Raw genomic sequence first — 25,067 nt, forward strand, 5'->3', positions numbered from 1 at the left:
TTAAGCAGAAAGGAAATTAAATTTTTCCCCCAGTGGTAAAAGGCCTGAGTGAACTATCTTGATTTATCCACCATCTTTAGTGATGTCTTATAACTATTACCTTATTCCCCTGTGATGTCACAAGAGGGAGTGTGAATATGTGCTGCTGTTTGTTAGGAGGTCAGGGTCAGTCTCTGTAGACTAGCTCAGGGTTAGTCTCTGTAGACCAGATCAGGGTTAGTCTCTGTAGACTAGGTCAGGGTTAGAAGGGTTAGTCTGTAGACTAGGTCAGGGTTAGTGTCTGTAGACTAGGTCAGGGGTAGTCTATAGACTTGGTCAGGGTTAGTCTGTAGACTAGGCCAGGGGTAGTCTCTATAGACTAGGTCAGGGGTAGTCTCTATAGACTTGGTCAGGGTTAATCTGTAGACTAGGTCAGAGTTAGTCTTTAGACTAGGTCAGGGGTAGTCTCTATAGACTAGGTCAGGGGTAGTCTCTATAGACTAGGTCAGGGGTTGTCTCTATAGACTAGGTGAGGGGTAGTCTCTATAGACTAGGTGAGGGGTAGTCTCTTTAGACTAGGTCAGGGGTAGTCTATATAGACTAGGTCAGGGGTAGTCTCTATAGACTTGGTCAGGGTTAGTCTGTAGACTAGGTCAGGGTTAGTCTGTAGACTAGGTCAAGGGTAGTCTATCGACTAGGTCAGGGGTAGTCTCTATCGACTAGGTCAGGGGTAGTCTCTATAGACTAGGTCAGGGGTAGTCTCTCTCGCTGGATGAACATCCTGCCCATTATCTGCTTTCTTTCCAATCAAATCTAAATAAGACTGTCTTTAACTGACTTCCTACTGCTGTTTATGTAAACATGCTTCTCTGTGGCAGACAGCGACTAACAAATTATGGACTAGTTTAACCAAAGACTGCTGAACTGCTGCCCTCTGCTGGAACATAGTACTGATTACACAAAGATGGGTGAATTAATGCAGATAATGAAATAAGCAGACTAGACCAAGCTGCTAATGCATTGATGCCTATGGGCCTATGGGCCACCCCCAACAGGATCGGGATGGGAACCATCTTTTCCCAATATTCTGAAAGCCATTTGCATTTAATTTAGTTGACAATCTCACTCATTCTCTCTCTGACACACACACACACACACACACACACATACACACACACACACACACACACACACACACACACACACACACACACACCCAGGCTACAGCATATTAAGACTGAACAGTTTTATAGGTTGCCACTGCATACCAAACACAATTTTGTCAAGTGCTATACAGTGTATATATTTTGGGGGTTAAGAAGGAATGATTGGTTGACAAATAATGCTCCCACTAGCCAGGCGATGGCTGCATAGTTGGTGAGAAGCCGACTTGAAGGAGACTTGATCACATGGTTTTTCTAAAGTTCATGCAGTCAACATGTACAGTTGAAGTCGGAAGTTTACATACACCTCACACCAAATACATTTAAACTCAGTCTTTCACAATTCCTGACATTTAATCCTAGTACGATTTCCCTGTCGTAGGTCAGTTAGGATCACCACTTTATTTTAAGAATGTGAAATGTCAGAATAATAGTAGAGAGAATCATTTATTTAAACTTTTATTTCTTTCATCACAGTCCCAGTGGGTCAGAAGTTTACATACACTCAATTAGTAGTTGGTAGCATTGCTTTTAAATTGTTTCACTTGGGTCAAACATTTCAGGTAGCCTTCCACAAGCTTCCCACAGTTGGGGGAATTTTGGCCCATTCCTCCTGACAGAGCTGGTGTAACTGAGTCAGGTTTGTAGGACTCCTTGCACACTCCTTTCACAAATGCTTTTTCAGTTCTGCCCACAAATTTTCTATAGGATTGAGGTCAGGGCTTTGTGATGGCCACTCCAATACCTTGACTTAGTTGTCCTTAAGCCATTTTGCCACATCTTTGTAAGTATGCTTGGGGCCGTTGTCCATTTGGAAGACCCATTTGTGACCAAGCTTTAAATTCTTGACTGATGTCTTGAGATGTTGCTTCAATATATCCACATTATTTTCCTCCCTCATGATGCCATCTATTATGTGAAGTGCACCAGTCCCTCCTGCAGCAAAGCACCCCCACAACATGATGCTGCTACCCCATGCTTCACAGTTGGGATGGTGTTCTTCGACTTGCAAACCTCCCCCTTTTTCCTCCAAACATAACAATGGTCATTATGGCCAAACATTTCTATTTTTGTTTCATCAGACCAGAGGACATTTCTCCAAAAAGTACGATCTTTGTCCCCATATGCAGTTGCAAACCGTAGTCTGGCTTTTTTTATGGCGGTTTTGGAGCAGTGGCTTCTTCCATGCTGAGCAGCCTTTCAGGTTACGTCGATATACTGTAGGACTCGTTTTACTCTGGATATAGATACTTTTGTACCTGTTTCCTACAGCATCTTCACTAGGTCCTTTGCTGTTGTTCTGGGATTGATTTGCACTTTTCGCACCAAAGTACGTTCATCTCTAGGAGACAGAAAGCGTCTTCTTCCTATACTTGCGTACTATTGTTTGTACAGATGAACGTGGTACCTTCAGTCATTTGGAAATTGTTCCCAAGGATGAACCAGACTTGTGGAGGTCTACAATTTTATTTTCTGAGGTCTTGGCTGATTTCTTTTGATTTTCCCATGATGTCAAGCAAAGAGGCACTGAGTTTGAAAGTAGGCCTTGAAATACATCCACAGGTACACCTCCAATTGACTCAAATGATGTCAATTAGCCTATGAGAAGATTCTAAAGCCATGACATAATTTTCTGGAATTTTCCCGGCTGATTAAAGGCACAGTCAACTAAGTGTATGTAAACTTCTGACCCACTGGAATTGTGATTGTACTATTGAATACTACAGTAATTACTATATAGTTCTATAATTAAATGTAGTATGCTGTAGAATGCTATACTACACACTGTAGTATCCCTCGTTCATGTGTAGTGTTGGGGTTCGTTCCTTGTGCAGGTAGGCAGACACTGGAATACGTTGCTGAGTGAAGGAGTGAGGGCTTTGGACAGGAGCTTTGTTGCATTATTCTTGGGAATGGAACATAAGAAATTATGAACCATGCTTTTAAAAAAAAAGATTCTGTTCTGGAACAATATACTGTAGATCACTTTCATTCCTGGTTCTGACTCTGTTCCTCCACCCCAAAAAATATTTTTGGGTTCTGTTCCCTGAACCGGTTCAAACCCCTTGCAGTATACTACATTATGCTACAAATCAAATAACATTTTATTTGTCAAATGCACCGAATATAACAGGTGTAGATCTTACCGTGAAATGCTTACTTATACAGTAAATAGTACAGTAAATACTACAATAAATACTATTCATACCATAGTATACTATATTATTTTTTCATGTGGTTAGGCTATGCATGCACAAATGTATGTGTCAAGGATCAAGACACAAAAGACACTGACTCTACATTCGGATGTTTATAGATATCAATGTTTGTAACTCTCTTCCTGCTTCTGTTTTTTCATGTAATATGGCTGTACACAGGCCAGAACTCAGGGTTAAGTTGTTTGTCTGTAGGGGGATGATTTACTGTGTTCAGTGAGTCTTCAACCACAATGCAAATCAATACAATACTGATGCATTCAATGCTCATCAGTACTGTAAATAGGCCTACTCTGAATCAGATCACTCAGCAACATTCAGTAATCATTATCTTTTGCAACCCAATGTTCAAAGTTGTGTTTACTTTATGAAAGGCAGGGCCTGCACCCCTCAGCTGCAGATAGCAATACGCCTATATTTTAGGAGTTTAACCCAAGGCTCTTAGCCACTACAATTGATTTACAAATACAAATTGGTTTTATTTAATGCATTTTCATTATTTGTAGACGAAAACTTAAGTAGAGTGATTTATTTAGATTTTGACCAAGATCTCCACAGGCACAGACCAAAACAAAACCAGGTTCTGGCCCACAATTAGGCCTACCACAACCCCAGTATGTTTTTTTTGTCACCCCTGCTCCCCCTTTCTCGACCGGTTCACCCAGGTTGGACGCTGGGTGGCGCTGTGTGGAGGGTGGGGTACTGTCACGCCTGCTCCCGTTCTTCCTCTGGCGCTTGAAGGCACCAGTCTCCCCAACATTACACCACTCAAGCCACCTTCAGTACGCACACCTGCCTTCCCCGTCACGCGCATCAGCGCTCATTGGGCTCACGTGAACTCAATTACTTGTGTAATTTCCTTCCCTATATTTGTATGTTTCCTACCTCTGTTCCCTGCTTCGGGATTGTTGGTCTTATGTCCTTGTTTTCCTGTGTGCTGACGCTGTTCCTGTCGTGTTCCATGTCCGTTCCTGAAACAATGTTTGACTCTCTGTACCTGCTTCTCCAGTCCGGCGTCGGTCCTTACATTTTTATTTGCTGTTTTACAACATCAAGATATTAACTCTTTCTGACTCCAAATAAAGCACACAGATCTTGAGACGATAGAAAGAGAAACATCAATCGTTATCTGTATCCATACAGGAAACAAACACTGGTCATAAACGCAGCTCAAAACCACAGATGTCCTCCAAGCGAAAGTGTTAAAGTTAGCTGAAGAAACTGCTGTACCACAAGGCTGCAGTTATCAGGTAGATGTATTCCATGACATGTTAACCACTGAGCTATACATAAAATGAAATAAAACTATCTGAAAATATACCTAGAGGGGATCACATCAGATACATACTTTATTTTGATTATAAGTTCAATTCAAGGTCTGTAAATTCTGGTCATTCAGTGCAGTTTGTTTTGCTATCACTTTAATTGTCCTCATCAATAGCACACTGCAAGTGGGTATACGGTATTGACTGCCACATCCCAGCAGACACCCACCTTATTTGGTGTCTCCATCTCCAACCCCACCTGAAAAACAAATTGTTATAATTTACACAGAGAAGAATATCGTAACAACCCTCTAGGTCTATTATGCGGGGAGGGGGGCTTATTGGGATAGTATGGGGGGGGGGAGTCGCCCCTGGTTCAGTTACCTCTGATACGACACTAGTTTAGTGGGTTGATTGAATGGACAATGATAACCAATCCTCTGAGTTCTACCAAGTTAGAGTGAGCCAGATGATTTATTTTATTTTTAAATTTGGGGGGCTTCCCTCCTATCCCTCTGTTAGCCTGTACTCCAAGGGCAATAAAACTTTGTTCGCCGGTTCAACTTGAGCTACCATATCCTCGTTCTTCTAGTTAGTTACCTAGCTAATGAGTGGACCCATTAATGCTACAATAAACTGTATACTAACTTTACACAACTGCATTTTCTATTTATAGACTTTCTACTAGTTTTCCTAGCTAAGGAATGTTCAAGAGTCAAGGGTTTCCAGAAGGAGCCGTCTAGATGTAGGCTAACCTTAGCCTGCGCCTCAAATGGTCCAAAGGGCATTGAGTTTGAAGGTTGGCCTTGAAATACATCCACAGGTACACCTCCAATTGACTCAAATGATGTCAATTAGCGTATCAGAAGTTTCTAAAGCCATGACATAATTTTCTAGAATTTTCCATGCTGTTTAAAGGCACAGTCAACTTAGTGTATGTAAACTTGTGACCAACTGGAATTGTAATACAGTGAATTATAAGTGAAATAATCTGTCTGTAAACAAAAATTACGTGTGCCATGCACAAAGTAGATGTCCTAACCCTCTCTGGGATAGGGGGCAGTATTTTCCCGTCTGGATGAAAAGCGTGCACTGCCTGCTACTCAGGCCCAGATGCTAGGATATGCAAATCATTAGTAGATTTGGATAGAAAACACTCTGAAGTTTCTAAAACTGTTTGAGTAATGTCTGTGAGTATAACAGACAGGTCAATCTGTTTTCCATTAGTTTTCTATGGCAAGCCTGTTTTAATAGAAATATGTTTGCAGTTCCTATGGCTTCCACTAGATGTCAACAGTCTTTAGAAATTGGTTGATGTTTTTCCTTTGAGTAATGAAGAAGTAGCCCTTTCCTTTCTGGGTGTATAGCCAAGTGGACTGTTTTGTTTGGGGTGCGTGACCTGGAGTTCACCCCACTTTTATTTTATCCGCTATTGAACACAGTTTATCTCGTCTTAAATTTGATTGATTATTTACATTTTAAAATACCTAAAGTTGGATTAGGAAAGTTGTTTGAAATGTTTGGACCAAGATTACAGGTAATTTATTAGATACTTTGTAGTCATGTTGGGCGAGTTGGAACCGGTGTTTTTCTGAATTAAACGCACCAAATAAATTTACATTTTGGGGATATAACGACGGAATTAATCTAACAAAAGGACCATTTGTGATGTTTATGGGACATATTGGAGTGCCAACAGAAGAAGATCCTCAAAGGTAAGGCATGAATTATATCGTTATGTCCTAACCGACTTGCCAAAACTATAGTTTGTTAACAAGACATTTGCGGAGTGGTTGAAAAATGAGTTTTAATGACTCCAACCAAAGTGAATGTACATTTCCGACTTCAACTGTACATGTACATCTCCTGGTATGCCAGAAGGACATCTGATTTGAAGGAACTATGTGGACAAAGTGGAGGTAGATGGCCTCTGTCAGTATGCTGGCAGTGATTCTGTCCTGTCTGGATTTGGCCAGTTGTCTCAGTTTGATTTTGATATTGTTGCATCTTTGAGATCTTCTTGACAGATGTTTCTGGACTAGGACTCGCAGGTGGTCTGCCAGAGCTTCACTTGTAGAAAGCAGCTCTGTGTTAATTAGGAGTGCTTTACCACAGGTCTGGTCTAAGAATGCTGTAAGAGTTTTATTCAAGAGATCACCAGGGGTGAAGTTCAACTGCTAGGACTGCATTTTGTTCAGTTGTAGTTTGGGTTTCATACAGGCAAATGCATCTACCTTGCAAAGGTCAGTTCTCAACCTATTCTGGGGATTGCTCTCAGCAGATACTGGTACAGTCTCAAAACAGCAGGGGGACTATATGTTTCAAAGTCACAAACACTGCTGGTTGTCTGTATACCTGTTGTTGTATATACATTAAGTATGGCTTGACGGTGTAGAGTTGTCGTGTGTCTGTGTATGAATGGCTGTGACTAAACTTGGCTTTGAGGTTGAGCTTGAGGCTGAGGAGTGTTGAAAACGAACCCCAAGTTGATTAATCTCTCTTGTGACCGCTGTAGTAATGGCAGTGGTCAGCTTCATGTTCCTGGTGCTGACGGCTCTTCTCAGCGCAAAGTAGGATCCCATTGGCCCCACCATCCCTGTGGAGTGACTTCACAATCCTAGGCCTCACTGATCTGGAGTAGTGCAGTAGCAGATCCTTGATGGTCTCCACAGTATCTATGGTTATTTTCAACAGTTGATCGCTTGCCAGGTCCTGCAGTGCAGATGTCACTCAGGGTCGCCCTAGCTGACCTTTCAGAGGTCATGACCCGTGGCCAGGTCCGATGTCCATCAGAAGGTTGGTGACCAGGTTGACCACCACTTCTCTGGCCGGAAGCAATGGAGACAAGGGCAGACTTTCATCCTCGGTCATGGCTGTCTCTATGTCAGTGAAAACCCTGCAGGCAGTGCTGATGTCTTCGGATGAGAGGGGTTGGTTCCAAGAGCATATCTCCTCATCTGAGTCAGAATCATAGCTGTGACAAGGTGTTCTTGAAACGTTGAATGAAACGTGTCTAGAACATTAATATTGTATATTCTGAGAACATGTTCTGGGTATGTTCTGTTTGACATTAAGTGTATATTCTCATAACTGTAACGCCAAAATACTGTATATTCTCTGCTTCTCTGAAACATGGCTTTTGAACAAGATACCCCCCATGGATTCTCCATTCACCGAGCAGACTGGACAGTGGAGTCAGGGAAATCAAGAGAGGAAGGGGTTTGCCTCTTCATCAACAACAAATGGTGTACTGACTCGAGCGCAGTCGACCCATTGTTCACCCATCTTGGAATACCTGATAGTCAAATGCCAACCCTTCTACTTCTCAGGGAAGTTTTCAGCTGTTATTGTGCCTGTTGTATACATTCCACCTCAGGACAAGAAAAATAACAAGCTGGCACTTAACAAACTGTACAAGGCTTTAAACAAGCAGGAAAACTTGCACCCAGAGGCTGCTTTTCTTGTTGCTGGTGGTTTTAATTCTGTGTCATTAAGACACGTGATGCCCAACACATCTCCTTTGCCACTAGGGACAATAAAGTCCTACACCACTGAGACTCTACCCACAATCAAGCAAACGGGGCCCTCTCTCGTCCCCCATTCTGCAAATTAGATCATGACTCCGTACTCCTGTTTCCAAGCAGAAGCTCAAACAGGAAGTACCCGTGATTCGCTACATTGAGAAATGGTCATCAGAATCAGAAATTACTCTACAGGACTGCTTTGCTAGCGCTAATTGAAATATGTTCAGAGACTCCGCCGATAATATTGATGAGCTAACCACCACTGTCGCTGGCTTCATTAGGAAATGTATCGGTGAAGTTGGCCCCACAGTGAAGGTTTGCTTTTTCCCCAATCAAAAGCCCTGGATTAACACAGAGGCTGGCGCTAAACTAAAGGATTGTCACGCCCTGACCATAGAGAGCCTTTTATTCTCTATGTTGCTTAGGTCAGGGTGTGACTAGGGTGGGTTATCTAGGTTGTTTTATGTCTATGTTGGCCTGGTATGGTTCCCAATCAGAGGCAGCTGTTTATCGTTGTCTCTGATTGGGGATCATATTTAGGCAGCCATTTCCCCCTGTTTTTTTGTGGGATCTTGTTTTTGAGTCAATGCATGTTGCACCTCAGTACTGCACGGTCGTTGTTTGTTTTCTTTTTGTTTTGTAAGTTTCACAAAAATAAAGATGTGGAACTCAGCACGCTGCACATTGGTCCGAGTATGCTTCAAACGAACGTGAAAGAAGATCCCACCACAACTGGACCAAGCAGCGTGCCCAGGTGGAGAAGGTATCCTGGGCTTGGGAGGAGATAAAGGAGGAGAAGACATCCTGGACTTGGGAGGAATTATGGCAGGAGATGAAAGCCTTCCGTGGAAACAGACGCAAGGAGAGAAGGGAAGACAGCGACGATGCCGGGGTTCGCGGCCACATGGAAAGCCCAAAAGACAGCCCCAATTTTTTGGGGGGGGAGGGTACTGTCACGCCCTGACCATAGAGAGCCTTTTATTCTCTGTTGGTTAGGTTAGGGTGTGACTAAGGTGGGTTATCTAGATTGTTTTATGTCTATAATGGCCTGGTAAGGTTCCCAATCAGAGCCAGCTGTTTATCGTTGTCTCTGATTGGGGATCATATTTAGGCAGCCATTTCCCCACTGTTTTTTTGTGGGATCTTGTTTTTGAGTCAGTGCATGTTGCACCTCAGTACTGCACGGTCGTTGTTTGTTTCTTGTTTTGTTTTAAGTTTCACATAATAAAGATGTGGAATTCCATTCACGCTGCGCCTTCTCCGTCTCTACACTCGATCGTGACAAGGACAGTGCTACGGCACACAAAGCTTTCACAGTCAACCCTGAGGCTACAGCCAAAGACAGGAATAAGTACAAGAAGTCCCACTACGACCTCCGCAGGGTCATCAAATGAGCAAAAGGACAATATGGGAATAAGGTGGAATCATATTACACAGGCTAAGAAGCCCGCAACATAAGACAGGGGATACAGTCCATTACAGATTACAAAGGAAGACCCAGCCGTAATCTGCCCAACGATTCCTCTACCAGACGAACTCAATGCATTTTATGCACGCTTCTACAACAACAACGCCGTGCCATGCACAAGCATTGGTGGAAAAAGGACCTAATTGTCATACTTGACTAAAAGTAAAGATACCTTAATAGAAAATGACTCAAGTTAGTGAGCCATCCAGTAAAATACTACTAGTAAAAATCTAAAAGTATTTGGTTTGAAATATACTTAAGTATCAAAAGTAAAAGTTTAAATAATTTCAAATACCTTATAGCAAACCAGACGCCATTATTATTTTTTTTACGGCTAGTCAGGGGCTATCTCCAACACACAGACATCATTTAAAAATGAAGCATTTGTGTTTAGTGAGTCTGCCAGATCAGATGCAGTAGAGATGACAAGGGTTGTTCTCTTGATGGGAATTGGAACATTTTACTGTCCTGCTAAGCATGCGAAATGTAACAAGTTATTTTGGGTGTCAATGAAATTGGAATACAAAGTACAATATTTTCTTTCAGAATGTAGTGAAGTAAAAGTAAACGTTGTCAAAAATATGAATAGTAAAGTAGATACTCCCAAAAAACGACTTATTGCAAGTAATACTTTAAAGTATTTTTACTTAAGTACTTTACACCACTGAGGGTAAGGGCCCCCACCAACCCAGAGGACTGGGTGATCTCGCTCTCTGAGGCTGAATTGAGTAAGGTCTTTAATCACAAGGCCATGGGGCCACACAGTATTCCAGAGTACATTCTCAGAACATGCGCAGAACAGCTGGCAGACATATTCACGGTCATTTTCAGTCTCTCCTTGTCCCAGTCTATAATCCCCACGTCTTAAGCTGACCACCGTCATTCCTGTTCCCAAGAACTCTAATGCTTCACCAAGCTTAGAACCCTGATCACTGGCAATGATTGGACAGCCTACAGGGAGGAGGTCAGTGACCTGGCAGTGTGGTGTCGTGACAACAACCTCTCCCTCAACGTCAGTAAGACCAAGGAGCTGATTGTGGACTGCAGGTGCACCCCCCTATCTTTCGTCTCTGTGTGTTTTAATAAATGTAATACATTTAATACATTTCCTTCAATTAGCAGGTGGCTGAATGTATCTCACCAGAGAAATCATCAGAGAGAGTGATACAGTGCCCCTCTGTCTCTGTATGTGTAGGCCATCTATCTGATGTTGTCTGGGTAGAAAGAGCATGACATTGTTGCCGCCCGTAGCATTGAATGTAAGGGAAGCCAGCTAGCATTTGGCCTCCCTTGATAATTTAAAAATAAAATAATAGCCAATCAGCGTTGAGCTAAACAGAGTGAGCTCAGCTGTGAATGGTCCTGGTGCACCAAAAGAAAGTGTCAAGGGAAGTTAGTTTGGATTTGGCTTCAGGCAAATCAGATCACAAGCCAATCACCATTATTGAGAGAAAAAAACTTGATTTGTTGCATCTAGGTTTGTTGTTGTCTTCCGGTGGCTAGCTAGCAAAAAAATTGCCATGGATGGAGATAAGGCTTTGGACTTCTGGTTTTACTTAATTCTCAGTACTGGCCAATTATTATAACGACAATTCTGATCCAACCATAAATTCATACATTCATTGTGCCCCTGGCCTGAGAGGATGGATGTCAACATGTAGCTAGATGTACTATGCTAATTTTAACTAGCTGGCCTAGCGTATCGTTGCCCATGAAAGGAAGTTAGGCTAGGGAGCAAATAAAAAGCGTGTACTGTAGTGACAGAGTCATAGACCATTTAGGCAACATGAAAAAGGAGGATGGCATTGGCGTTTCTCTATAAGTAGAGTGATATTTTTTCTACTTGCATGCACGTGCGCGCACACACACACACACACATCAGTACCATGGACAGCCACATCATATTTAGCTTAGGTTGATTGGACTAGATCGTTTTTGGTATATTTTAGTTGTCACTGTATTAGACTAAGCAAAGGTGATTAGTTTATGTTGAAATGTTGAAGTAGAAATGGTGCTGGAAAAGTAGAAGCAGCCAATGAAATCTGCGTCTCGCTGGAAGCCCCGCCTTGCACAGGTGATAAGAGCGAGGTTCGGATTCATTCCTTCAATTTAATACCGCTCTTCACCGAGCCCAGGTAGAGGTGGCTCGGGGCCAAACAGGTGTTGTACCTCATTTCTCTTCTTCAGGGAACAGTAGTTATAGTCATAACGTTATACGTTCCCTTTCAGTCAGTCGACTTGGGTACAACATACTAAGGGGAAATATAATCCTGCCCAAGCCAACCCTAACTGATACTAAATGAGGCAGCCCATGGCAGACCGCCCAGACCTGACCCTGCCAGATGCGGCAGTCTGGGTATTGCGGCACACTGCCTCGTGACTTTCCCCTGTACCAGCTGTATGCACACTTGGAGCAGTGACATCCGAGCGATAAAACATCACAAAAATTATGCCCAACTCGCCGCAGCACAAATATCTCCTACAGTCAACCCTTTAAACAATGCCCAAAACACTGCCAGGCCCCTAGTGGAGTGGGTGCATACACTGCTAGGTAACCCTTGCCTCTTGCTGCTATAGTGCCTTCAGAAAGTATTCACACTAGGGCCTCCTGAGTGGCGCAGTGGTCTAAGTCACTGCATCGCAGTGCTAGCTGTCCCACTAGAGATTCTGCGTTCGAGTTCAGGCTCTGTCCCAGCATCGTCCGGGTTAGTGGAGGGTTTGGCCGGCAGGGATGACCTTGTTCTATCTCATATTGGTGCGGCTGGCTTCTGGTCTAAGTGGGCATTGTGTCAAGATGCAATGCGGCTTGGTTGGGTTGTGTTTCGGAGGACTCATGGCTCTCGACCTTCGCCTCTCCCGAGTCCGTACGGGATTTGCAGTGATGAGACAAGACTGTAACTACCAATCGGATACCACAACAAAATAAATAAAAGAAAGTACATTTTCCACATTAAATTGAGATTTTGGGTCTCTGATCTAGACACAAACTCCCATAATTGTGACATATACGCTGGGAGTCAGGATGCAGGTGAGTTTAATAATGAGAATCATGAAGATAAACAGGAGAAGTGTACAGAACGTGAACAAAACCAATACTGCTTGATGACTGAGGCTACTGAGGGCTAAATAAAGGTAGAGTAATCAAGGTGATAATGAGGTCCCGGTGTGCGTAACGATGGGGAGCAGGTGTGCGTTTGTAGGTCTAGGTTATATGTCTATGGTGGCCTGATATGGTTCCCAATCAGAGGCAGCTCTTTATCGTTGTCTCTGATTGGGGATTATATTTAGGTGGCCATTTGCCCTTTTGTGTTTGTGGGTTCTTGTTCTATGTTTAGTTGCCTGTCTGCACTACTCATATTAGCGTCACGGTTCGTTTTGTTATTTTGTTAGTTTGTTCAGTGTTCATTCTTAAATAAAGAATGTACGCATACAACGCTGCACCTTGGTCTCTTCCTTACAACAAACGTGACAGGTGGTTAGTAGACCGGCGACGTCGAGCGCTGGAGCGGGGAGCAGGAGTAGGCGTGACAATAAATGTGAAAGTGAAATTATGTTTTTAGAAATGAAATCTCTTGAGTCAATAAATAAGAAAGAATAACATGCTATTGTTTGATGAGTGCACAATTATGAACTTGAAAATGTATTAATAAACAAATTAGGCACATTTGGGTAATCTTGATACAACATTTTGAAAAAATATGCAATGTTTAATTGGATCAGTCTAAACCTTTGCACATACACTGCTGCCATCTAGTGGCCAGAATCCAAATGTGCGCCTGGGCTGGAATAATACGTTATGGCCTTTCTCTTGCATTTCAAAGATTATGGTACAAAAAAAACGTGTTTTTTCTTTGTATTGTCTTTTACAAGATTAAATGTGTCATATTCTCCTACATAACTTCACATTTCCACAAACTTCAAAGTGTTTCCTTTCAAATGGTATCAAGAATGTGCATATCCTTGCTTCATGTTCTGAGCTACAGGCAGTTAGATTTGGGTCATTTTGAGTCATGTCATTTTAGGTGAAAATGGAAAAAAAGGGTCAGATCCTTTTTTAATGGCTGTGATAGGAGAAAACTGAGGATGGATAAACAACATTGCAGTTACTCCACAATACTAATATAAAAGACAGAGTAAAAAGAAGGAAGCATGTACGGAATAACAGTATTCCAAAACATGCACCCTTTTTGCAACTTTTTTATATTTTTATATACTAACTCTATTTTATCAATCTGCCAATAAGGCTTCAGGAAGAAGCATAGCACAATTACAGCAGCCATGAATGTTGTAAATTATATCACTGAAGCCCTTGACAAAAAAACAGCACTGTGTTTCACTTTTTATTGATCTCTCTAAGGCTTTTGATACAGTTGATCATGCTATACTGAGGCAGAGATTGTTGAGTGTATGTCTTTTGGACCATGCAGTTGCATGGTTTGCTAACTATCTGTCTGATAGAACTCTGTGTACTCAATTTGATGGGCTCATGTCTGTTAAATTATCTGTCTGTAATGGTGTGCTCCAGGGCTCTGTACTTGGCCCCCTCTTATTCACTATTTATATAAATAATTAAGACAAAAATGTGCAAAATGCACAACTTCACTTTTATGCTGATGATACTGTTATTTATTGTTGTGCCTCGTCTCTCACAAAAGCTTTCCAGAACTTGCAAACTGCTTTTTATACTGTTCAACATACCTTGTGTCAGTTGAAGCTTATCCTCAATACTGACAAAACTAAACTAATGTGGTTTTCTAAAGCAAGAAATAGATCTCTGAACCTTTCTCCTATTACAACCTATCAGGGAAATGAGATTGAGACTGTAACATATAAATATCTTGGAATTTTTAGAAGTTAAAATTCTTTTTTAAATTGCATATTCAACAACTTACAAAAAAAATTAAACTGAAGTTGGGATTTTATTTTAGGAATAAGGCCTGTTTTTCTTTTGAAGCCAGAAGGAGGCTATTATCAGCTACATGTATGCCCTAACTAGACTGGGGATATTTTATATATGAATGCTTCTGCTCAGTGTTTGAGATCAATTGACACCCTTTACCATGGCGCTTTGAGATTTATTTGAAACTGCAAAACCCTTACGCACCACTGCACTTTGTATACCAGGGTTGGCTGGCCTTCTCTAGTCACTCGTAGGCTCAGTCACTGGTATACTTTTATTTACAAAGCCATTTTGGGTTAACTACCATTATTTTTGGCCATTTTTACTGTTCAGAAATGTGGTGGGTACTCTCTCTGTTTGCTGGAATTTACCCTGCTAACTGTTCCAAATGTCCCAACTGAATTTGGTAAAAGGGCTTTTATGTACTCTGCGTCATCGTCTTGGAACGCCTTACAAAATACTTTTCAACTGGAAGAACTTGTCCCGATTGGTGTTTTTAAATCACGATGAAGGATTTTGAGACTGATTCCCTGACATATCAATGTTTTTAATTAGCTGTTTTATGATTTTGTTATACTCTTGTGAATTCTATTGTTTTTACTCGATTACTTGTAGTTTTGCATGTTGTCTGTCTGTAATTGTGTAATGACTTTGTGCTGCCTATCTTGGCCAGGACGCTCTTGAAAAAGCGATGTCAAATCTCAATGAGCCCTTCCTGGTTAAATAAAGGTTAAATAAAATAAGGCACTAAAGTAAAATTCAAAAAATTTGGCAAAGAAATTCACTTTATGTTCAGAACTTTATGTTCTGAATATAAAGCATTATGTTTGGGGCTAATGTAACACATCACTGAGTACCACTCTTCAGTCAGTTGTGTCGAACTGCGTTGCTTTATCTTGGCCAGGTCGCAGTTGCAAATGAGAACTTGTTCTCAACTAGCCTACCTGGTTAAATAAAGGGGAAATAAATAAATAAAAATGCCTAACCTTAAAGGCCAAAAATCTCATTTTTGTATTCATACATTTTAACCATATAGCCAATTTCGACTTTGTGCTTGTGATAACTAGTGACAACCCAAGGTTATTTTTTATTTAATTTAACTTTTATTTAACCTTGAGACGTTATCATTGGGACGTCTCTACACAAACCCCTACCCTTACCTAACCTTAACCTTGGACCGTTTGAATCGTCAACTTCAATGGGGTGACGTCAGAGGTAGAAAGTCCACAAAAATGAATGAACTGCAGTGTTTCTCAAAAGATTAGACTAGGCCTAGAGTAAATAAATGAACAATTCTAGCTAAGGAAAACTGCATGCAATTCAATAACATGACAATGCATTCAACATGCACATTACATACCATACAAACAAAGACCTGTATGTATTGATTACTATAGCCAATTTGATGTGGTAACGTTGCATTGAGTCAGGTGACTGCCGTCAGCTGATTGCCTCCAGACAGAATATGGCCGAACTGTCAGAAGCTCATTGAGGAACGGCTGAGTTTAGCATAATCGAGTCTCTTTTTACGACTTTTGGGGCTCATATTTCACTAACGTGGACAACAGTTTTTACAACAGTTACTAAGGTGAGTTTAGTAAAAATATCCCTTAAAGTGCGAGAGTATGCTCTAAATGAATCATTGCCTAGCTAGCCAGCCAGTCTCTGGCAGTGCATTAACATTTATTCAACTAACTAACGTCCTATACCTAGATAACATTCCAAATGATATTTTGCGAAAGCTTGCGACTTCCCAATGAAGCATTGCACCTACAATGTTCGAAAACTAGTTTGCTTGCTAACTAGGGTACCAAACTAGCTAGCTAATCTGCTCGCATTTGCCAACCCCATGCCTGTGTTACTACCTAAATTATATAATTTGGGTTTATTTTTGACAAATCAGGTAATGGATGGCGTTCAGTTTGACCTAAACTGTAGATAACTTTTAAATCGTTATTGTCCATGCTGAACGCCCGTTTGAAATGTTTTCTCCAGGTTATTCCCACTGAATAAATCCTTCAATATTGTTTCAGATGAGCGGGTTGCCGGTTGGCATGGCAAATGTCCCCAGCAAGAGCAGCAAGAGCAATCACACAGGGAAGGATGGCCAGGTGTGGGAGAGACTCTGGACCTTGGAAGAGATGCGACAGACCAGCGCCAACTGGTCCCTGGCTGCAGACTCAGGAGTAGGCTTTGGTTATTATCTCCAAGTTATTATTCAGTTTCTGAATACCCAGCTGTTTCTAATGCATTTAACAGTGTATCGTCTGGTGGCTGAAACAGACTGGCAGGCAGGCAGGCTCTCAGCCTCTCTCTACATGTTATGGGTAGAGCATTCACATAGCGTTGTAAACAGCAATGCAACAGATTCACTATCCTTTTCGCTGTGGCAAAGACATCTGCTACTGAACAATCAGATACACTGTTGAATAGATTAAACAGTTGTTGGTATCCTCTCCTCCACAGCTCTTCCTGTTCCTGCAAGACTTCTCCCAGAGGATGCTGTCAAAGACTCATGAGATAGAGAAGCAGCTGGATGGACTGATCAGAGACACCAAGGCCACAGACTGTTGCATGCACACCGTCTTCAATGACTTCCTCATGCTCTCCAACACACAATTCATTGAAAACGTACGTTGTGGACTGGAAATACAATGGTCGTCTTCATTAGAGCATTTTAATGGAAGAAAACGGACTGAAACAGGGGAAGGACTACCTGTCCTTGATTTGTCTAATAAGTAATCCAGATGTACTTTGTTTTGCTTCAAATTTGTTTTACTACAGTGTGCCCAAAAGAACACGACCAATGTCTTGTTCCTCTGTTGAGCTTTGTGCCCCTCTTTAGAGGATGGTTGTGCTGTATTTTACATTTCCCAGATATTTTGAAACTTCACAAGCGTTTAACAAAATGAAGAAAAGATTAATCGTGCTACACGGTACAGAACTATGAGGAACTGATGACTCTTGTGTTTAATGATCTGCTTGCTCATGGTGCCGCCTCTTTTTGTTCACTATCACAAGGTGCTGTGTTACATTGATAGATTCTAACTCATTCTTCTTGTATTGATTGTGTGATATGTTATTGATATTTGTATTTGTTGACCTCATCAGAGAGTGTATGATGAGGAGGTGGAGGAGGAGGCGGTGCCAAAGCCTGAGGCCTTGGAGAGACCGCCTGAGCAGGTAAATCATCTACCTACTCCTTCCTTGATGTGTTGTGACATGTATAGCACTGTGACAACGCAAGTTCCTCCCCGGGGATAGTTAAATTCAATTACCCCGCATTAGAAGACTCGTGAGCAGAAGGAAGCCCAGCTGATTCCTAAGGTGCAGGAAGCAGTGAACTACGGTCTGATGGTACTGGACTCTGCATTTGAGCAGCTAGACGTCAAGGCAGGAAACTCTGACTCGGAGGACGAGGAGGCCACAGACAGAGTGGAGCCCATACTGGAGCCCAAGGTGAGTTTGGAATAATCTGGAAACATACAGGATTAGAGAGAGAATTCAAGTTATTCACGCCTCCAGATATCACGTTAGGATTAGTACCTGCCCAGTCTAGTCTAGGGAGGATGGCCAATGTTTCCATGCCACTGTTTTTGATTTGTCTTTGGGGTGTAGGACAGGTTAAGCACTTTGACAACTGATGTACACGTTTATTATTTGTTGACTATCATTTGATTTGAATGATTCTGCCCGTATTGACCAATAATGTTTTCTCTGACTGCTTCCTCCCCTTCTTTCCTTCTCTAACCCACCTCTCTCTGTTTGAAGGACCTGTATGTGGACAGGCCTTTACCATATCTGATTGGCTCTCAGCTCTTTATGGGGCAAGAAGACGTTGGACTGGGAGACCTCTCCAGTGAAGGTAGATCACCTCTGTTCTTCATGTACTCTTTCTACTGAAGGAAAGTGTGTGTATTCTTGGCATGTGTTTATATTGTTCGTGTTCAACACTCTTCCAAGCATAGTGTTTCTCGTCTAACATTAGCCGTGTTTCTCAGAGAGAAAGTGAAACTGATGTCATTCTTTACTTCACAGAAATGTCAGTCGACAGTGATCGCGACACCGTCATTGTGAGCGAAGATGGCAAAGATGCTAACGTAAGTCTTTTTTCATCCAGAAAGAGTCAGATGTTTTTTTAAGTGTGAAGTTGGCCTTATTATTATCCTCAAAATAAGTTGAAAATACTGACAATTTGATTTAGATAACTGTATTATCCCTGTGGTGTTTATGTGAACAGCAGTCAGACGATGACTTCGACCAGGATGAGGAGGGGCCAGGCACCATTAACAAGAAGGTGAAGGTCAATTTCACTGTGACTGTCAGGGTCGAGGATCAAACCCAGAGTCAGTTAATATCTCTGTGATAACAATAACAAACGTACAGGATTGTATCGCTGTGTACACAATTCTGACACGGGATGATTGAGGTATTTGCCAATTTAATCAATCATGAAACACAACAGAAAAGTGTGATTGATTGAATCCTACCTACACTCTAGACACTGGCCATAAGCATGCTGCTGTTTATGGCGATGATGGTAATGATTACACCTTAGTGAGGACTGTGATTTGATTTGCAACCTCATGGATGACATTGAATGATTTCCCCTTCAGAAGTTGTCTATGTTGAGTGATGATGAGGACGAGGAGGGAGATTCAGACATATTCGGAGAATCGGACGAAGATGATGATGATGACAGAAAGGTATGTTTGATTATGGTTTGCTGGTGGAGACTGGTACTAATAATATGATGGACAGATCATTCATGAAATATAACTAGCCTTTATCCAGCTAAGTCAACATTGCTAATACATCTGTTTTATGACTTGAGGGAGCATAATGATTGTGTCATGTCTCCGCTATTGAATGTAGACATAAATGTGAAATATTTTTTTGTAGTTAATTGCATGTCCCCTTACATGAATATTGATGTTCTATTCCACCTCTCTTTTACGGAAGTCTTTGTGTCACATTCAGAACCCAAGACCATCATCCTTTGCTGATGAGCTGGCCGCCAGAATCAAAGGGGAACCTATCAGCAAGCCAGAGGGAGATCGCACATGTATGTTGGGTTGATATGACCTGAATTACAAACTATTCAGCACGTCCATTATCACCTCCACCATGTTTTGGTTTATGTTAAACATATCATGGTTTCTATGAAGGTTAACTGTATGAGCTCATATGCTAGCCTGGGTACCAGTGTGTTTCTGCTTTAGCTAACTTATCGCCATATGATCGTATGGCCCTGTGTCTTTTGCAGTAATGTGACATGCCTGGATTTTTACCCTTTTTATTTAAAGCCTTTTCATCAAAATGTCCTTTTTATGTCAGAGGGTCCAGCACCATCCTCAGACAATTGCTCGCATTTTTTATCTACAGTGGCAAGAAAAGGTACGTAAACCCTTTGGAAATACCTGGATTTCTGCATAAATTGGTCATAAAATTTGATCTGATCTTCATCTAGGTCACAACAATATACAAACACAGTCTGCTTAAACTAATAACACTCAAACAATGATACGTTTTCATGTCTTTATTGAACACACTGTGTAAACACTCAGAGTGCAGGGTGGAAAAGGTATGTGAACCCTTGGATTTAATAACTGGTTGACCCTCCTTTGGCAGCAGTAACCTCAACCAAACATTTTCTGTAGTTGCGGATCAGACCTCCACAACGGTCAGGAGGGATTTTGGACCATTCCTCTTTACAAAACGCTTTCAGTTAAGCAATATTCTTGAGGATGTTTGTGAACCGCTCTTGAGGTCATGCCACAGCATCTCAATCGGGGTGAGGTCAGTACTCTGACTGGGCCACTCCAGAAGGCGTATTTTCTTCTGTTGAAGATTTAATTGTTTTGGGTCGTTGTCCTGTTGCATCACCCAACTTCTGTTGAGCTTCAATTGGCAGACAGCCTAACATTCTCCTGCAGAATGTCTTGATAAACTTGGGAATTCATTTTTACGTCAATGATAGCAAGGAGTCCAGGCCTGAGTCAGCAAAGCAGCCCCAAACCATGATGCTCCTTCCACAATACTTTACAGTTGGGTGAGGTTTTGATGTTGGTGTGCTGTGCCTTTTTTTTCTCCTTTCTTATTAGTTTAAGCACACTGTTTGTCTATTGTTGTGACTTAGATGAAGAAATCCAGGTAATTCCAAAGGGTTCACATACTTTTTTTCTGGCCACTGTAATTCTGTGCAGTGCGGAACACAGTCTGGCACCCAGACTAATGATCCTACACTTCACTCAATAACAATCTATCTAAATTCATGTATCTGTCCTCTCTGTTTTGATTATTATGGCCACTATTTGCTCCATACACATTCCAAGATGTGTTTTCAGTTGGTACATTTGCACATAATGTAGGCCATAATACAACATGTGATTTCATAATGCAAATAATGTTGGCAGATTACAACAGCACATAGATGTTTCACTACATATCATTGTTCTTTCTGCATGCTCATGTTTCCTTCCCCGTGTCACTTCTCTGAATCCTGTAAGAAGAACAGTAAAGAAAGAGCCCAAGGCTGAGAGGCCACTGGGTAGGACAGCAGTTCACTCATCTAAAATAGTTTTCTTTACTGCGCATTGTGTACAAGCACCTAATCTCTCTCACTATGTATCCAATTATATTGTACCTGCTAAGCTAACTGTTAATTCATAGCACTTCAGTCAGAAGAGCATTAGTGGAGTCGGTCTCGCTCCAAAGGGACTGAATTAGATGTCATTTGACAAGCAGTCATGACATTGCAGTGTTTACCAGTATTTGTTTTGACTTGTTGTTAACACCTGTTTGTGTTGTAGCTGATGAAGATGACAGCGAGGAGTTATTCGGGCCACCCAAGATGGAGGACGAGGACTTCTCTCCGTTTGGAGGAAAAGGGGGCCTCTTCAGTGGAGGGAGAGGACTGTTTGAGGTAGGCTCACATGAACGCCATTTTGTAGCTTCCATGTCTTACTTTTTACATGTTACTTACCCATTGTTGTTTCACATAATATGATGGATAGAAATCAATAAGTTAACTGTTCAAAGAAAACCAGATCAATCTACAGCCTTTTAAAAGCTCCCGAAGAGTACATTAAATGAGTTTTGTCTGAAACCCTGATAATATGATGTTTGTTGTCCAGGGGGATCTGTTCTCTGATCCACCTAAACAGCCTGTAGCAGAGGAGAAGATCACAGGTAATAATAGCCATACAACTATCTGTTGAAGCACCAAGGATGTTTTCATTAGGACACACTAGATGTTTTGCAATCAACATTTTTTTTTTGTTTGTTCTGCAAGTTTAGATGGTTGCTTTCCTTTTCAGGATGTTTTCTTGTAAGTGAATTGAGAATGTTGTTAATTTTGTGTATTGGCTGTGGTCACTGTTTATAATTTATTTGTCGTGGGTTACCTTATTCATTTGATCTTTGTGTTCCTGCCAGAACCTGTCAAGCCTGCTAAGAAGATTCCTTCAGGGGCTGTGCCAATTTTCCCAGGTAATACAATTTGTATGTATTTATTTAACCTTTATTTAACTAGGCAAGTCAGTTAAGAACAAAATCTTATTTACAATAACGGCCTGCACCGGCCAAACCTGGACGGCGCTGTACGCCGCCCTATGGGACTCCCAATCAAGCCCGGATGTGATTCGAACCAGGGACTGCAGTGACGCCTCTTGCACTGAGATGCAGTGTCTTAGACCGCTGCGCCACTCGGGAGCATAGAAACATGCCCTAAGGACAACCAAGGCCTTTCAAAGAGTAAACCGTAATAACAGTGTTACTCAAATGATAGAGACAGTTTTCTGTGGCTTGAGAACATAATGCCTCTAAAGATACCGTCCTGCCTTTCTGAATTGGATTGATTAAATTCATACTAAATACTATTACAATACATGACCACAGACAGTCTACTGTACTATGTTGACAATTCTGTGATGGTATTGACAATTTTATCCTCTCCAGACTTTATCTGACGAGTCTATCCTGTCCTCTTATTTCCCCATAGAGAACAGCCTGTTTGGCACTCCTAATGACTCTGACTCAGTGGAGGGTAGAGAGAACGGCAGTCTAGTCAAACCCATCAAGACTCAGACATCAGTCCCTAGAAAGACCGCTTTAGGGGGGCTGTTTGACGATGAGGAGGATCACTTCTTCACCGGCGAAAGCCTTAATAAATCCAACTCAGTCAATCAAACTGTAACTTCTCTCTCTCGCTAGCATGATGGGCGAGATCCCATTTTGAGATCAATGATCGTAAAATATCAGTGAAAATCTTACTTTGACATCACGCCAATACATCAGTTACTCTTAGGTATGTGAATCAAGTGTTCACCTTATTTTTGTTCATGCAGTAAGTTTCACATCTTAGATCTTGCCACACTATAACTGTCTTTAGCACAAGCACTCATAATGTGTTGTTACCTGTGTTCAGCTGGACAGGAGGAACCCAAGCAGAAGAAGACAGTGGATCTGTTTGGAGGAGGTGATGAGGATGGTGACATCTTCAGTGAGATGGAGGAGGAAGAACAGGTGAATATACACACGTGTACAGAGCATTGTTTTTACCTATACTGTATCATAGTGACTCCGCTCACTACCTTAGAATGTAGAGAAAAACGGGGCAATTCAAGAGGATGCTATGAAAGTTGTGTCAAAACATGGTTTTCTTTGTCCCATGTCATTATAAATCACACACAATGAATCATTACATTGTTCTCTGCAATTTAACTTTAGTATACTTATACTTGACAGTGTTGATGAAATAAGAATGTTTGTTTGTTGTGACCGTTGCTAGTTTCGACTGCGCTGCTCTTGGGTCTATATCTTCCATATTTGGCATTTGGAGGTGTTTTTGCAGGTTAGACCAATCAAAATCAACTTGATACCAATCTACGTTGAGGTGCATTTCTATGCCGATTTAAAGGGAAAGATTCAGAAATACACAACGAAAACATGAACATATTGTCTTCATGGAGGGTGGTTATTGAAATAGTCTGTTAGCTTTGTAAATAAATGCATATTTAGTCCCTATTTTGTTTTTATACTGCAGATTTCATTTAGAAAAAGCCCATTTTTCCCGCTCGTTTGACCTGCAGCCACTAGTTGACTTTTTACCTCTTTTTCTCCACAATTTCGTGGTATCCAATTGTCCTATCGCTGCAACTCTCGTACGGACTCGTGAGAGGCCAAGGTCAAGAGCCATGCGTCTTCCGGAACACGACCCTGCCAAGCCGCACTGCTTCTTGACACACTGCTCGCTTAACCTGGAAGCCAGCTGCACCGATGTGTCGGAGGAAACACTGTCCAACTGGCGACCGAAGTCAGTTTGCATATGCCCGGCCTGCCACAAGGAGTCACTAGAGTGGGATAGGACAATGACATCCCGGACGACGCCGGATGCCTCATGGGTCTCCTGGTCGTAGCCGGCTGTGACACAGCCCGGGATCAAACCCGGATCTGTATGCCGCCTCTAGCACTGCGAAGCAGTGCTTTAGACCGCTGTGCCGCTCGGGAGGCCTGTTAGTGATGTTCTGCTGCGGAGCAGAGTTCTATGGAGCAGTGGCCACTTTGATCATGCCTGTGACATTCCATTCACTCTAAACATGCTAAATTCTCAGAGTAAATTGTCTAACTTTTAAGCCATCTATGGTAGCGACATGGGGGTTAGACTACTGTTTTTCTGACGCAATTCTCTGTTGAATGGACATATTTGTATAAACCTTGAATTAATGGGTGAACAACCTACATATTAAGTTGGATACGTGATCATGGTTATTGATTTAGGGGACTTGGGTATCATGATTACATGTTGCACTGATGATGGTTGTTGGTTTCAGTGATGAGGTTGTTGGTTGTGTTTAGATGCCAGCAGATGTCTCCATGTTTGGTCCTGGTACCAAGACCCTGCTGACTGAGACACTAAAGAAGCAACGGCACTCCACCAGTGAAGAGTCAGAGGTGGGAATCCTCTTTTATCCATCCATCATCTCTATATGCAATATCTCTCTTTCTCTTTTTCTCTCTAACTCACTCACAGGTGTGCTTCTTTTCAACACTTATTCTCAAGTAAGGGTCCATTACTTGAATGTAGTTGAATTAGATGAGAGGAGAACAGATAATGATAAAATATGTCAACATGAAAATTCTATTGGTCTTGCAAATTATTTTCCAGGCAGACTACTGAGTTTTGTTTCCTCAAATGTCACATTGATACCTAAATTTGCGGTAAAATTCGATCCTGCCTTTTGTCCATATGGAACATTTCTGGGATTTTTTTATTACAACTCATGAAACATGAGACCAACACTTTACATGTTGTGTTTTATATTTTTGTATAGTTTACCCACCTTTTTACCACTACATCAGTGGAACCAGCCAACCCACACCATGTAAGGTGCAAAAAACTGCATCAGACTTTGACATTGCGAGCATGGGTGAATCGCTCCTGAAGAGTCACATGAAGGGGGAATGACAACGCTGCATCCTGCGCTGGCGCCAGTTCTACATTTGTGACTTTTTCTCTGCAACTTCCTCCAGAGCTTTTTTTGCCCATCGC

General features: G+C 41.7%; 1 protein-coding gene across 1 annotated transcript in view; it reads left to right on the forward strand.

Annotated features, from left to right (window-relative positions):
- Window positions 1-25,067, forward strand: part of LOC139409174 (WASH complex subunit 2-like) — a 35,633-nt gene that overhangs the window by 1,145 nt on the left and 9,421 nt on the right. Inside the window, exons 2-15 of the mRNA XM_071153998.1 lie at window positions 16,549-16,701; window positions 16,982-17,146; window positions 17,627-17,698; window positions 17,804-17,974; window positions 18,287-18,380; window positions 18,554-18,615; window positions 18,756-18,812; window positions 19,132-19,221; window positions 19,478-19,580; window positions 21,328-21,440; window positions 21,652-21,706; window positions 21,953-22,006; window positions 22,944-23,041; window positions 24,374-24,470. Coding sequence (XP_071010099.1) covers window positions 16,549-16,701; window positions 16,982-17,146; window positions 17,627-17,698; window positions 17,804-17,974; window positions 18,287-18,380; window positions 18,554-18,615; window positions 18,756-18,812; window positions 19,132-19,221; window positions 19,478-19,580; window positions 21,328-21,440; window positions 21,652-21,706; window positions 21,953-22,006; window positions 22,944-23,041; window positions 24,374-24,470 — 1,384 coding nt within the window. The remainder of the gene's footprint in view (window positions 1-16,548; window positions 16,702-16,981; window positions 17,147-17,626; window positions 17,699-17,803; window positions 17,975-18,286; window positions 18,381-18,553; window positions 18,616-18,755; window positions 18,813-19,131; window positions 19,222-19,477; window positions 19,581-21,327; window positions 21,441-21,651; window positions 21,707-21,952; window positions 22,007-22,943; window positions 23,042-24,373; window positions 24,471-25,067) is intronic.

The sequence above is a fragment of the Oncorhynchus clarkii genome, chromosome 1, assembly GCF_045791955.1.
Source record: "Oncorhynchus clarkii lewisi isolate Uvic-CL-2024 chromosome 1, UVic_Ocla_1.0, whole genome shotgun sequence".
Lineage (NCBI taxonomy): Eukaryota > Metazoa > Chordata > Actinopteri > Salmoniformes > Salmonidae > Oncorhynchus > Oncorhynchus clarkii.